At 52.1% G+C, this 14666-nt stretch overlaps 7 protein-coding genes across 7 annotated transcripts; 3 read left to right on the top strand and 4 right to left on the bottom strand.

Moving 5' to 3' along the window:
- Nucleotides 1-1138: 1138 nt before the first annotated feature.
- PG998_004188 (uncharacterized protein) lies at nucleotides 1139-1939 on the top strand (the record flags this gene model as incomplete). The annotated part of the gene is made up of 1 exon (XM_066871006.1): nucleotides 1139-1939. The coding sequence occupies one exon, from the start codon at nucleotides 1139-1141 to the stop codon at nucleotides 1937-1939; it is 801 nt and encodes a 266-aa protein (XP_066734756.1).
- A 1783-nt stretch (nucleotides 1940-3722) lies between these two features.
- Nucleotides 3723-4755, bottom strand: PG998_004187 (NADP-dependent L-serine/L-allo-threonine dehydrogenase ydfG; the record flags this gene model as incomplete). Its single annotated transcript, XM_066871005.1, has 4 exons — nucleotides 3723-3861; nucleotides 3917-3972; nucleotides 4035-4344; nucleotides 4451-4755. 4 exons carry the CDS (start codon nucleotides 4753-4755, stop codon nucleotides 3723-3725), a joined length of 810 nt encoding a protein of 269 aa, XP_066734755.1.
- Nucleotides 4756-6333: 1578 nt separating this feature from the next.
- PG998_004186 (uncharacterized protein) lies at nucleotides 6334-7301 on the bottom strand (the record flags this gene model as incomplete). Its single annotated transcript, XM_066871004.1, is given in 3 exon segments — nucleotides 6334-6752; nucleotides 6808-7197; nucleotides 7208-7301. The coding sequence occupies 3 exon segments, from the start codon at nucleotides 7299-7301 to the stop codon at nucleotides 6334-6336; spliced, it is 903 nt and encodes a 300-aa protein (XP_066734754.1).
- Nucleotides 7302-7717: 416 nt separating this feature from the next.
- PG998_004185 (uncharacterized protein) lies at nucleotides 7718-8946 on the bottom strand (the record flags this gene model as incomplete). The annotated part of the gene is made up of 2 exons (XM_066871003.1): nucleotides 7718-8454; nucleotides 8514-8946. The coding sequence occupies 2 exons, from the start codon at nucleotides 8944-8946 to the stop codon at nucleotides 7718-7720; spliced, it is 1170 nt and encodes a 389-aa protein (XP_066734753.1).
- Nucleotides 8947-9537: 591 nt separating this feature from the next.
- PG998_004184 (uncharacterized protein) lies at nucleotides 9538-10076 on the top strand (the record flags this gene model as incomplete). The annotated part of the gene is made up of 2 exons (XM_066871002.1): nucleotides 9538-9881; nucleotides 9971-10076. The coding sequence occupies 2 exons, from the start codon at nucleotides 9538-9540 to the stop codon at nucleotides 10074-10076; spliced, it is 450 nt and encodes a 149-aa protein (XP_066734752.1).
- A 339-nt stretch (nucleotides 10077-10415) lies between these two features.
- PG998_004183 (NUDIX domain-containing protein) lies at nucleotides 10416-11553 on the bottom strand (the record flags this gene model as incomplete). Its single annotated transcript, XM_066871001.1, has 2 exons — nucleotides 11494-11553; nucleotides 10416-11418 (listed from the first exon to the last, which is right to left on the bottom strand). The coding sequence occupies exons 1-2, from the start codon at nucleotides 11535-11537 to the stop codon at nucleotides 10416-10418; spliced, it is 1047 nt and encodes a 348-aa protein (XP_066734751.1). The 5' UTR covers nucleotides 11538-11553.
- A 680-nt stretch (nucleotides 11554-12233) lies between these two features.
- PG998_004182 (uncharacterized protein) lies at nucleotides 12234-12869 on the top strand (the record flags this gene model as incomplete). Its single annotated transcript, XM_066871000.1, has 1 exon — nucleotides 12234-12869. One exon carries the CDS (start codon nucleotides 12234-12236, stop codon nucleotides 12867-12869), a length of 636 nt encoding a protein of 211 aa, XP_066734750.1.
- Nucleotides 12870-14666: the final 1797 nt, after the last annotated feature.

Genomic DNA, 14666 nt, shown 5'->3' with positions numbered 1-14666 from the left:
AACTGTGCATGCTTGACAGTGAAAACCTGTGACATAGAAACCATTGCAGCAGTAAGATGCAACGAGAATGGGCCATTTTGCGAATGCTATCTAGTCAATACACTTGTTCTCACATTTACATCCTCCAAACTGCCCAAGGCGCATGCTGTGTGAATCTTGCAATCTATGTGTCGTGTGTTACAATGCAGAAAGCAATGCGGAGCTAGTGTGGCAATGAACGCGAGGCATCGACCTGATATGTATGCCTCGACTGCCAGCTTGGCTGCCCAGCCATTGAATGCTCCCATCTCTGCATATCGTACACATTCACATGCTGTTCTGGACTCGTCCTCGTCACTGAACACTGGGGTAACGAGTCACATTCACGGTGGGCCAGGCTGACCGGTATGAAACGGGTTCTGCTGTTCAAGATTTTCCTGGCAGCGGGAGGCGGCAGGCGGCAGGCGGCTCTGAGCGCTGGCTTGGCTGGTTGGAGTCTTGGAGGCCAATCAATTGGGCGTGGGAACGACAAGGCTGGGCAGCGGGAAGACTTTGGCGACGCGGGTGAAGTCGGATTTTGGAGAGCATTGATTGTTCTCCACCCCGGCGCATTCCGGTCATACGATGACAAGCTGATTCCAGGCCCTGGATGAGCTGGTCCCCGTCGGAAATCGCCCAACACCCCTGGCCGCCCTGACTGTGCTCGACGTACTGCACTTAGCACCGGCGGGAGAAATTCTAGCTTGCTAACCCGCAGGCCGTTTTACGATCCCTAGCTGTAACCATTACCTGGCCCTGATAATGCCAAGTGCGAGAAAGAGTCGGGCAAGGGGCGGGTGTCACGGGGCGCCTCGAATCACTCAGTCATGAATTCTATGGCAGTGTAACAGCGAAATCAGGCCACTGGTTTGATTTGACTACTGGTGCATACGAAATCTTCGTCTGAGATGGCCAAGATGGCAGATGCGTTTGGCACCTATATAGACATGTCAATAGAACCCCGTTTCTGGTTGTTGTCCGAATCTATCATCCCCAGATCTCAACCCCAAAGAACATCAAGAATAACACCGAGTGCTACTACTACCGGTAGCATATATCCACACCCTCGCACAACACACCATATCAACGGTTTAAACGTACCACAGCACACTTATAAGCCATGGCCCTCCGATCCACACTCAGAACCCAACAAGACGACTTCACCACCCAGAAGGGCATCTCGTCCCTCGTGGCCGTCGCCAACGACGACGACCTTCTGGACTTCTTGTACGTCGAGGGCAACCACCACCATGCCGACAGCAGCAAGATCATCATCAACCACGTAGTCGAGCCTCTTCACGAGGACGACCTCACCCCCTTCTCCTACCCCTCCACGGGCGCTCACACCCCCGAGCACGAGGAGGACGAAGATGCCATCCTGAGCGACATCCCCTCCGAGAGCGACGAGGACCTCGAGATCCCGCCCTCTCCCCCGACGCCCCAGCGCAAGCACCGGGGCGCCACTTCGGTGGGCGAGGACGACTTCGAGTTCCCCGTCTTCATCGGCCGCCAGCGCGACGCCTCCCCCATGCCCCCTCAGCCCTCGGCCACCCGGCCCCCCTTCCAACGGGCCAGTGACGCGCAGTCCGTCGCCGCCGTCGTCACCAAGAAGGCCGTCCAGTTCCACGAGCCCGACGTGCCCGCCGACCACCACGTCGCCTCCGTCGAGGGCCCCGTCATGTCGTGGTGGCCCGCGCCCATCGACACGCTCGAGTACGACTGGGTCGTCAAGAACCAGCGCGCCGCCGAGGAGGAGCAGAAGCGCCAGCAGGAGCAGGACCAGCAGGAGCGCGCAGCCAAGAAGGCCAAGATCGTCGCTGTCGAGTCTCACGTCGCCGACCTCGAGGGACCCCTCATGGCCTGGTGGCCCGCGCCCGCCGAGCTCCTCGAGTACGACTGGTTCGAGCGCTTCTACGAATAGAGTCAAGACTTCTATTCGCTGTTCACACGATTTTACGACTGCTCATGGGAACTTCGCAATAAAGCATTGCATTTGGAGTTTCTATTAGCGGGATATCATTTGCATTGTATATACTACATCATTGGGAATAGGCGTTTTGGGATAGGACACGGGCGTCCAAGGTCAAACAAAACGGTATCATGGGATTAGGTGTTCATTGAAAGGGTTTTGGTCAGCAGCAGCATAACTTGGTGGGCAAATACCCAGGCATTGTAGCATTTGTACATGATACCGCTACCGCATACATCTTTTGCGGGAAGTAAATACAGGAATAATTATATTACCTCTCTTCACACTTAATTCTGCCTGATAAAAACTTTTTGTGACCAAATTCATCGATACTCTCTCTCAATAAATCTTGACATTTTGCGCTGATAGTCTCATCGCTTGGTGTCAATTGCCTGCTTCCTTGACTTTGAACAGCTGAATAACGTAGCCTAAGAAACACTGGCGGAATCTGGCTGTAGGATATACATATTTCTTCCTGTTCTTTATTTTATTTATTCTTCTGGGGGTTTCCTGTAGGTTATAATTTGCCTCTGGTCCGAAAGGCAGCCATTGTGGCCGAGGAATCCAGTCAATCTGTGTCGGTGTCTTAAGAAGACGCTTCACAGCATAGGGTAGGGCATATGGACTTGCCACTCTGACCGTGACTCTGACTTGAGAACGATTAAAGAAAGGAGGCCACCTTCCAAAACTGGGGTTACAGTAAGCCAAGCAAAAGTGGTGATGCCCCAGACATGGTGGTCTTGATCCCCCGCGAGCCATCCCGCACCCAGCAGCCGCTTGCTCCACGGAATGTCCACTGTGGATAAGCATAAATGCATTGGAACTGTAAGTGATCAAGATGGATGGAGACTCCCTTTTTTCCCGCATTCCAAGACCTTTCGCGGGGTCTAGATGGCACGTCTCAAATGACCCGACAACATGCCACAATCTGCCAACAAACACTCGTTTCCCACGTCGTCCATGCTTGCTCAATTGACACTTGACCTTCATATATACAATACCCCCATATTCGCTTCTGCAGGAGCTGTGGATTCTTCATGGCATTCCTTTCGTCCGCACAAACGCTGATACGTGTCCATGACATCAGCCCAAAAATCCGGCCAACTTCTGGCTGATGTTGATCGACGATACGCTGTTCAGGTCGTACCACTTGTTGCATGTATGTAAAAGACTGAGGAAACGGTCGGGGAGAGCAGGGTGAAGGTGTAAGCAAGCGGTAAGAGATTCGTACGAGCCCTCATCCAAATTCAGGTGGGTGTTCAATAGGGGGTGGTAGGTATTGGAGCAACTATTGGGCCATAGGAACCGAGAGATTAATTCACTGGGCGTATCTGGCCTGAGCCTGAGGGCAAGCCTGCAGATAGAAGACAGCATGGGTAGATGGCAGTTGCCTCCAGTGCAATATAATGCGAGTCGTACGATATACCGGTGAGTACATGACCTTGGGAGGAACATCTTGGCAGGCGGCTATCATGGCCACCGGGCTTTTGAGCGTTGGCCAAAACATGACTCGGTGCTTTTTCATTTGTCAAGTACTCCATAACCTGGGATTTCTTAAGGATCCCTGTGTTCTTTGCCTCTGCAAACCCGCGATCTCGAAGGCTTTGGGGAATATGTCGCTAGAGGCTTCAATGGCCTCGACCACAGGACCGAAGTAATCCATGATCTTTGGAAATTTTCTCAACAGTAACGGTTTGTATCTATTCATTATATGTCAGTGGCAGCTTATCTATGTTCATTTCTTGCGCATAACAGTCGCGGCAGCCTGGTGACTCGGGAAGATAAGTGTATCCGCCACCACCACGTTCTCCCTCCGGCCAGCGACAAAGACAACCACCTCGGCAATATCGTCTGGCGTGAGGGGCTCACATCCACTGCATTATGTCAGTATGCAAGTATTGATCGATATCGCTGCTGGAGTTGACTTACGCATAAACTGCATCCGCTTTGGCCTTGTCGCCGTAAAACCGAACAACGGAGAACTCCTGCAAAGGAACAAATCAGCTTTCACCCCACCTCGTATAACGTGAGCGCTGCGTCTTCTCACCGTCTCTACTTGACCAGGGTCAATTTCCATGACCCTGACTCTTGTGGCAATGAGCTCTTTCCGCAAGCTATCCGTGAAGCTGCGGACGGCGGCTTTGGTCGCGCAGTATATGCTGCCACCCATGTAAGGTTCCCGACCCGCGATGCTGCCAATGTTGATGATATCCCCGGCTCCGCCGTCCGGTCGCTTCAAGAAGATGGGTAGGATGGCCTGCGTCATGTTGATAAGCCCGGTGACGTTGGTGTTGAACATAGTATTGAGGTCATCTTCGGCGATTTCGGGGGCCTTTGCAACGCCCTTGACCAGACCACTGTTATTCCAATGAGGCATGTTAGCTTTTGAGAGTACCTAGTCATCAACTTCGTCGGGGCGCATTCGAACGGACGACATGTGTTCCTAAGGGGAGTGTCGCTTACGCATTGTTCACAAGTACGTCAATCTCCTTGAACTCTGCCGGGAGACCCTCAACGAAGCCCCGGATCTCCTCGGGCTTGCTCACGTCCAGCTGCACCGGCAAGACCTTGACGCCATCTCCAACCTCCTTTGCGATATCGGCCGCGATCTGCTTCAAGGTGTCGATGCGTCGGGCCGTGAGAATAAGCTTGAGGTTCTTGGGAGCGGTGCGGGCGAACTCGAAGGCGGTGCTCCGGCCGATGCCAGAGGAGGCGCCGGTGATGACGATGGTCTTGCCTTCGAGGCGCTTCGCTACGGCGGAGGACATGGTGCGTCGGAAGATGGGGGAGCTCCACCCGGGAGATATAAGACGGGTAGCTTGGTGGTGTTGGGTATGCCAAAGCTTTGGTCGCGACAAGGAGTGAAGAGTTCGAAGCGCGGCTCGCAGGTGCTTCATGGACGGAATTAACAAAACGAAAAGGGAAGGATGTATCTGTTTCGATCTGTCAAACAACTAAATGACTGCTGCGAGTCAATGGCTCTCAGATGTCGTGATTCGGCTGCGGAGCTGTACGTATAATGCCTTATCTACTAGTAGTCGGCAACTGCTCCAAGCGATATTAAAACCCCCCACTACCCCGCGCCATCCTGGGTCGGAGCGGCAAAAGTTCAACTCAACAGACAATCCTTCGAATTCGAAATCAATGGCTACTAATCGTATTACCTCGTCGGGTATAGGCAACGTAACAGTTATATGGAGGTTAGAGCTGACTCGATTCAGCCAACCGGCTTTCCAGTCAAGCAGTCTGCCAATCGGCCGGGTATCCAGGAAGAGCTGCTCTTGATGATGATGTGACATCAGAGATACTAGTAACACCAATCGGACCTCGTGGTGATTGCGTCTTGGTCTACTCGAACCACGCCGGGTGAGATTGGCAGTTAGGAGATAACAAAGTCACGACAATCAATGTTTATTCAAATTCGCCAAAAATCAAAGCTGCAGTGACAAATATGCAAAAATCGAAGGTCAATGCGAGAATCGAACTCGCGTCTCGGGAAGAATTGATTTTGATGTTGTCAAAATCCCACGTGCTAACCCCTACACTAATCGACCAATCGTTTTGACGATTGTCCTTCTTTAGTTGAGGGAAAGGCTGTTTAGTGGACTCTATATGGCAAATTCCATGAGAGATCAGACTAGATCTTTTTGCTCCACGTTATCTCCGCCAAACGACATGAAGCAGAATCGATGTCTCTTTAGCAGGTCGTTGGAAAGCAATGAGATTTGTGTCCATTAATATGATTGATAACTTGAATGGTTTCCTGCAGCTTGTCAAGCGGATAGAAATGTCGATTCGTTTCAGCACGTTGCATGTTTACCGTTTCTTGTTTTCGACCCAGCTAGATCTTCGTCTGTCCCTTTTCCAAGTTACCAGTTGCCATGAATCTGGATAATCCCGCTTATTGGACGCACCGCGAACTTCGAAAGTCCTAGAGTATGACTACGCCTGGTTATGAATACGCAGCGGCGCTGCTGGCAATAGTCGTATCATTGCTCTATTGCCAGTGAGGGTTTGATTCGGCGTACTTCATCTATCAAGCTTAAACGCTCTACTATATCGGTTATTGGCTCAAGTGGTGGATTAGAGCTGCTCATTAGTTTGCCTGTTCGATTACATGCAGACAACAACTGAGCAACCCACCATATGGAGCAGCTGGCACATCATTTGGGCGTGACATATCGATACAGGGTTCATTTCGTAGACAGGATGGGGATCCCAATGATACAGAGAATGCAGGAAGCCACCCTGTTTACATGGCTGTAGCAGATTTGATGTTGGATGAGTTGGCAATACAATGTTTCTCTTTGGAATTCTTATCCTCGGGTCCAAGGCAATTGATTAGACTACATAGCAGCCCATTCGATGCTGAAAGCCCGCACATTTTTGGCCGTTTCTTCTGTCTTGCCCTTCGGCATTGCCTCGTTCTCAACCTTGCCTCCAATCAAAAAGCTCTTCTTGACGTTGGTACCCAATCGGCCAGCCGTCACAAGATCGAGCACGTTGATGTCCTCATTCCATTGAAATCCCGTGGCTTGAAAATGACTGTGAAATCGCAGAGGGTCGCCTGGGTAAACGTTATAGTCGCAACCAAAGCGCAGCCCTGGCATCATGAAGTAGCCCTTGTCTTGCAGGTGAGCGTACAGTGGATACGACGGGGGAACGTCGACGGATGCCAATGGCTCGTTCTGGCCTGGGGAAGGGGTGAGGAGCGAGTCGCTGGTAGTCAGTGTCGCCATCCAGGGTTCTGACGCCTCGCGGTTCACTGGGGGGGTTCTTGTTAGTTGCGACTGAGGATTCTGTGGTCGTGTCAAATAAACTTGTTGCTGCTGCTGCCTCCGCGTCCGCATCAACCGAAGGGCCATCGATCACATCTTCAGAGCTTTGCGTGTCTGACGTCATCATATTCTTCTTCCCCTTCTTTTTACTGGAGCCCTTGTTCGCAAACATGGCTTTCCGAGCTTCCGCTCCTTCACGCAAACTACGCTCAGCATCACTGGTGATAGCCTGGACGGCGTCAATGTACTGCCGGTCTTGTGGTCCAGCCGCAGTGATACGAGCAGGGTGATAGCTACAGTCATCAACGACATATGCAACGTTCTTCTCGACCAGCACCTGGGCCTCTTCGGCCATCAGTTCTATAGGCAAGCCCATAAAGACACTCTGCTGTGGCGCCTGCGGCATGGTTCCAACAAAGGGGGGAGCAGATGCTGTGGTTACGACGTAGGTACATGACATCGTCAATGTCGAAAACGAGGTAGCGATTCGCTGCCTTCGAAATGCGAACATGGGGGCGAGGAGTGTCCGAGGTCATTGTCACGGTTCTGCGGAATTTCCCTGAGAGATTGGGTTAGCCTCAGCTTTTCGAGATGAAATGAAGCAAGACGAAAGGATAGTAAAGATGACAATCATTAATCTCTTTAAATAAATTTTTCAACACGTATGTTTTCAGGGGATTGACAGATATTATTTGGTGTAATCACGTCAAGGGATGTGCAATAATGTATAAGGAATTTGGACTTACTTTTGCAGTTTGTAGTTGTTGAGCTGGAAGAGTCAGACCCAGGAAGCTCGAAGAAAAGTTTGGGAATTTTGTATGCAACTTTTTTCTGCTGGTAGTGGGGTCCGCCCTGGTCCATCCACAGTGTCCACCACAACCATATCTGCACTGTCCATCCCTCCCGCAGGTAGGGAGACCGAAGACCACCATGTGAAGCACGAGTACCTTGCTCAAAACTCCATGCTGGGTTTGGTAGCATCTGTGGCTTGCTTTTCAGGCTCATCGCCATCAGCAGGAGGGAGACTGAAAGGCTTGACGATCAACCCTCTTGAGCGGCTCAGACTGAATGATAAATCATCTCGAGCATGGCCGTCTGACGAGCCGCCGCCTTTCTCGTGGTATACAGGAAGGCTGTGGACTCTCAGAAGCCCCTGCATCTGTTCGTCCGACTTGGAGTCCGACTTTGCGCCTGGTGGCGGCGCATGAACTGCGTTGAGCTGGAGAGGGACGAGTTCAATAACACCGTCCGACAGCAACTCCATCCATCTAACAAATCCCGATGTTCGTGGATACAAGGTGAGCGGAAGTGTCACAATAGCAGTAACCCTACTCGAGTATTGCCTCAGCAATCCTCTTAGAGAGTGCAGAAACTGTAAAGCCTCCTCGGGTCGAGACAAAGAGCTCGGATACAGCGTCGGCGATAATAAGCTAGGGACAATGATACGATGCATCATCGATGAAGGCGCATTGGCGATCTTGGTCGTAATGTCGTTTAGGAAAAGTTTCAAGGATGACGGCGTAATGTCAGTGGGCTTTGCAGATAATTTGGGCATGATCATCGAAGGATGAAACCCGATCTGGCCCTTCACGTCACCGGGAGAAAGCCGCTTGGTGAGATCGAAGTTGTGACAGAACACAGATGCTGGCTCAGAGCCTGGAGTGATGGGTTTCTGTGGTACTTGTCTTTCTATAAGAGCCCTTGTTAGTATGTATACTCCGGAAGATTCCAATAAAGGGCAGTCAAACCTCTAGGGGCTCCAGCAGAGCTAAGGGTCTCATATCTCCAGGCAATCTTCATCTTGTCGCCGGCCGCTGTGTCCGACTTGCTGGAAGAGCTGGTCTCGGTTGATACACCGGGAAGTTCAGCCTTCCAACCCTCGTGCATGCCCAATATATGAACCTGGTGGCCCTGCACCAGGCCTTCTGCCGCATAGTAGCGTAGCAAGACGTTGGCAAAGTCTGTAGTTCCATGTTCTTCCACCAAAAGTGAAGTGCCCAGTGAGAATCCGGCATGACCTGCCAGTAAAGTATCAAGAGAAGCCGTCCCGGTGGAGGTTGTCGGCCGTCCATCGAGAGGTGACGGCCGGACGCCAGAAATCGTCACTTTCTCCGCCTTGGCTGGTGACCCCTGCGCCGAAGCAGGGGTGTTAATCACCATGTTCCGCTTACGGAAAGACATTTCTCAAGTGAGTAGTTGCAAAAGCTTTGAGAAGTGGGAGTCTTCTATATTTCCAATGGTTGTTGTATTAGCTAACGCTTTCACTTGGTAGAGATGTGTGCGCCTTGAAGATTTGTTATTCCACACCAAGCAAGCGGGACCGGCCGTTGACACAGAGAGCCAGGACTTGTAGTCAACAAGTATTTGACGCAACCCCTTACCACGAGATTTCCAAGTTGGCTAGGAAATCATACGAATTATATAAATTATAAACCATTACGATGGTTCAAGTATTTAGAAGACCTCTTCACTGTGTCCCCCTTCCGGGATTCTTTTGCGCATTGCCTGTTGTTAACGCTCTTGATGCTTGACTCCCAAAAATGGACCCTGGCCACTAAGCTCAGTGCCCCGCTTTGAATGAAATCGCTGGGGCTCAGAGCGTCAAAATTTCGGAGCTTCAGCATTCCAGCCTCGCATCGCCTTGTCAGTCAGTCGCACTCAACCCACGCACCCGTCCTCCCCAGCCATAGCTCGATTCCCAGACCGCACTCCATAGCCGAAGCCCTCTCTACACACGTCTCCGAACTTCTCTTACCACCAACTACCGACAAGATGGCGACCGGTGGCGGCGACGCGCAGCTCTTCGAGGACAACTTCACCATCTACGAGCGCGATCAGTCCAAGTACGACCGGGTGGCGCGAATCACGGCGTCGACCGAGGACAGCCAAACGCAGCTGACTCTCGATGTCAACATCGAGCTGTTTCCCATTGCCATCGGCGAGCGCCTGACCGTTGTCCTGGCCACGTCCCTTAGCCTCGACGGCACCCGCGACTCCGTGTCCGACGGCAAGGGGTGGCGTGACGTCAAGGGCGAGAGCTCCCTCGCCGACCTCTACGACTACGTCTGCCATGGCAAGATCTACAAGTTCGAGGACGGCGCCGACGGCCAGACCCTGTGAGTACCTTCCCACCTTCCTCTGCTTCCCCGTTGGGCTTGGGTGGGAATAACAACTTGCTGACCATTTGACTCTTTCCCCTTTACAGTAAGGCATACATCTCGTTCGGCGGCCTGCTCATGATGCTCGAGGGTCCTTCCAAGAAACTGCTTCCCCTACGAGTCGAGAACACCTACCTGCTGGTCAAGAAATAAATGGTATCTGGTTTTACATTGAATTGGGAAATTCACGCCGCGTCATCTCTAGACAAGAAACGTTCATGGGGCCTCATTGCGGGCCTCTGAACCGGAGGGGCATTTGACTGACTTCATGGCGAGCGCTGTATTGAGATGGGGTATCATGGCGTCCAAAAAGGAGGCATGCTAAGCTAAAACTATCTAAGGCAGATGCATCTATCTAGGCGTTCTGGGGCGTTTCATAGACATAATTTTCATGCAACAACAGCATCGGCTCGCGCCCACTTCCTAGCCGGGCCGTCTCTTGTGTTGTTTGCTCCTTTCTCCTCCCCACTACTTCCCTTATTGCCCCTCTTCCTAGGCCGCGGCGGCCTGATGCGGGCCAGGGAAAGGCACTTCTCGGTGTAATCGCCGCCTGATCTCGTCGTAGTGCGTCTCGTTTTCCTTGGTCAAGATCCCCTTGCGCACAAAGAAGTCGAGCAGGATCAAGGCGCAGTTGGGCTTGAACTCGCCGCGCGCGAGGGCCTCCTGGACCTCAGTGACAGTCCACAGGTAAAACTCAGCCACCTCGCCGTCTTTGGGCGTGGGCACGACATCGGCCGGCAGCTCGAGATCGTAGACCCACTGAGTCTCCGGGTAGATGAGCCCCTTCTCGCCGCCCGCCCGCTCGTCCGTGATGTAGATGTACGTGACCGTGCCCGTTGGTTTGCACTTTTCGCGCATCAGCGCCTCGGGCAGGCTGGCCTCCTCGTCTGCCTCGCGCAGCATGCAGTCGAACGGGTCCTCGCCCGTCATCAGGCCGCCTGCCACGGTATTGTCCAGCATGGAGGGGTACGTGCTCTTATCAACGGCGCGCCGTGGTACCCAGATCTTGAGGTTCGCATTATCATTATCATTGTTTTCATCATTAGTCGTAGCCGGTGATGGGCGCACGTAGCCAGTCATATGGACACCGTATCGCATGACACCCAGCAGCCCCGCGCCCGCCCGCTCCACGCTGTATAGGACCTCGGGTGCCGTCGGGTCGCTGGTGGCGTAGACAGGCCACAGCTCGTCGCGCCAGCCGCTCAGGAGTGCAAAAGTCTTCTGTTCGCGCCAGCGCTGCATGACGGCGGCTACGGCGGCCGAGCGCTCGGGTTCGGTGGGTTGCTCGAAAGCGCGCAGGGTTCGCGCGGGGGCATCGTACATAACGGGCCCGCGGATCTCTTCCGGGACTTCGAGCAGGGCCTCCACGACCTCCGGCAGGAGCAGGCCAATAGTCTGGTCGGTGCCATCGGCGTTGCGGTGGAGCAGGGTGACGAGGCGGGTGGTGTCGACGGTCGTGCTGAAGGGCGTCTCGGTCTCGCCAGGGTACGGGAACCTACAAGAAAAGAAGAAAATCGGTGAGATAGGGTGGCTTGTTGAGCAGACGGTGGGACTTTGGATATCGACTCACGCGTCAGCCTGCCTCATAAGGTCCACGTTCCTCAATCGTGCCATGCTGGAGGAGGGTGTGGCGATGTCTGTGTAAACAGTGGCGTGGAGGGGTTTCGTTTGCGCGATGATTGGTTTCTGGCGGATTGAAGGGAGCCTCGCAGATGTCGAGATTGTTGGAAATCTTGCAACGCGAGGGAATTTGTTATGAAGAACGGGGTTCGCGAAGGGAAAACATTTGCGTTGTGAGAACAAATGAGGTGTTAATTGCAGCCTGTTTCCATGACGCCGAGACCGCATTGGATTTAGTATATACCCCTATGTTCACTATAGGCGTGTGGTATGAGAGGGATCAGATGTTCTGGCCAATTCCAGCGTCCAGGTACACGTTTGGCGGGGTTCTCATCTCACTGGCGGGGCAATCGGAAAACTTCCGCCCCTGACGTCCTGATCGACCGTGGAGGGCTGAACTTTCTTTGTGTCGAAGATTCGAGCTATCACCAGATTCGTCTGGATCGCAAACGTCCAATTGCCATTCTTCACTGGCTCGAAAAGCTCATAAGAGACTTCAGACGATTCACTCGACGCCTGCCTATACCACTACTCATATGAAAGTGTCCAGTTGACGCAAAACCCGAGACAGCTGGACGCAGCAAACAGCGCCGGTCTCTACAACCCTAGGAACTTTACACGCTTCTGCTATTCAGGACGATTGGCAAAGTCCATCGGCATTGCCTATTTAAATAGAATAGCGCCTACACAATGGCGGCGCCGGCTCAACCTCTATTCGGCGTTCTACCAACGGGGCATCCTTTGGTGACGGAACCCTCATCCGCCCCAACTCCTACCTCTTTTCTATATGTCCTCCCCTCTACTACACCCACAAACCCCAAACCCTTTTCACATTTGTCAGTCTTCCTCCTCCCGGGAATAACACTGCCCGAGAACACGGCGGCTGCCATCTACCTCGCCACAAATCCCGAAGTGCTGGCCAGCGGGGGCCAACCCAATTTCCGGTTTCTAGGCGGCGTGGGGCCGGGCAAGGAGAGCGCCGTGTACAAGGTCAACGCCACAGGCGGCCAGGAGGGAATTGTGGTCGGAGTCAGTGTTGAAGATGCCGCCAGCGTTGCGTCGCGCATTGAGGAGATGTCCGCATCCAAGGCAGACGGGACCAGCCCGAACTCGGGGGCTTTAGTCAAGGCCGGCGCCGTCCAGCCACCTACGACGCAGGTGCTGGCGCAGAGGATCATCAAGAACGCATTCAATTTCCTGTCAAGTTTTAGCGGACAAGCAGGTCAGGTCGAAGTCGTGCCCCTCAAGGCCTTTGAGGACTGGTGGAGGAAATTCGAGAGCAGGGTGCGAAGCGATCCTACCTTCTTAGAGCGGGAGCAAGAATAAGAGTGTGCCAAGACCGACGTTTGGGACCTGTGCTCGTTAGAGCAGTAATATCCTCAAGTCTTCGGGCCCGGATATTACACACGGTGCTTGTGATTGCGGCCACGATTTCGAAGGCCAATACCAAGTCTTGCAGTGATGCACCCCCAGCCTGCGAAGGAGCGACAGAGGGCAAGTCGTATCCTGAGTTTGAAACCTGAAACTAGGCTGTCGATTTTAGCAATCAGATCAACATACCAACAGCTCACCAGCGGAAACGCGACCATCCAATCGGAAGGCTCTTATTAGATAACCCGAGCATATCACCATCATTACCATTGAACAAGAGAGCCATGCCTTTGCTATCTTATTAGACGATGCCTTTGGCCAAGCCCGCCTTGTCGATTTAGTCTCATTCTAGCTGCGCAACATGCTGAATAGCATGCCATCCAAATTTTCAAGGAATGTCAAGTCTAATAACGCAATACTATTCAACCAACATTAACTGAATATGGCTTATGTTAAAGATTGAGAATTGCATGCTTACTTGGGATAGACAAGCCAAAGGCCCCGTGGTGTTTTCAATTATAACGGTTATGTCACTAGGATAACCCAGAGTTTCTATATTTGATTAATCTTAAAACTATCAATCGCTTCATAGCTCTGCTAAGGAACAAGCTCGCAGTGTTGGAGTTTGGTTATGCTACAAGTTGTACTCACATACACTCTCATCCCGCCACAATGTATGTATGGACACTTGACGGAGATGGGCCACTGCTACAACTAATATATTGTGAGTACCAGAACTTGACGGCAATGTGTTTTATTGTGCTTATGGTAAAGATTGCGCCTAGCGTTATGTCCGACAGCATGAGATATGACGTGCATCATCAGTTAGGCGGGAAATTTGCACAGACTAAGAGCCTAGCGATATCGAACATGCTGTCTTGTTGCATTGGCTGGGGATTAAAGTCTCGACGAATCAACGATTGCAGAGTAGAGCCTTGGAAGATGTACCACCTAGGAGCATGCTCAATGCAAGATTTTTAAAAATCATACGCATACCTCTATGCATAAGCACGTGTGGTGACAGCTCCACATCGAACTGAAGAAGGGGAAAAAAGAAAAAAGGGGAGAGGGGGGGGAGGAGGAAGGGGGGAGGGGGGTATGCATGCGGGTTCGCAGCCACTTTAGATGGATGAGACATTGGAGGCTTTGTGAACACAGAGACACTGGAAAGTACGCTGGTCAATCAACCACCCTGGCATAAGATCAACGGCTTGGGCGCCGACAAGTGGCTTGTCACGTTGCCAATTAATGAGCCGAGATTCTAGTGTGAAGTCGAAGGAGGCCGTATCATACGAAGACTCTTACCATGAGAACAATGAACCCATCCCGAGACAATGGTACTATACCCATGTTTAATTGAAGAGGCTTGCGACCTCGCAGATTGCCCTGAGAAAGTATCGAAGGTGAAAACCCTAACCCTAGCTTGTGGCCCTCATGAATGTTGATGCCTATCCGTCACAACTCAGGTCCCTGTACGCATATGCATCTGTTGCAGCCGATTCAAGTCACGCATATTCATCTACCTTGTTGCACCATACAGTACCAGTACCGTATCTGCTAGACACTGGTGACTGAACAAAATTTGATTGATAAAGTAATATCCCTTTGTCATCCCTGATCCTTTGAGGCTGAAAGTTTTGCAGTTCCATAAACCGGTATAGCGGATTACAGTAGTTGCCTAGTCGTTTCACGTGTCCATCTCTTTTCCTTTTCTAATGACTTGAAAGTTGTCCTGTCCATGAGAAGGTAATC

Source organism: Apiospora kogelbergensis, assembly GCF_038363985.1.
Source record: "Apiospora kogelbergensis strain CBS 113332 chromosome Unknown utg000002l_segment0_segment0, whole genome shotgun sequence".
Taxonomy (NCBI): Eukaryota; Fungi; Ascomycota; class Sordariomycetes; order Amphisphaeriales; family Apiosporaceae; genus Apiospora; species Apiospora kogelbergensis.
Note: the sequence above shows the minus strand (reverse complement) of the source record. Positions and strands in the feature narration are given on the sequence as shown.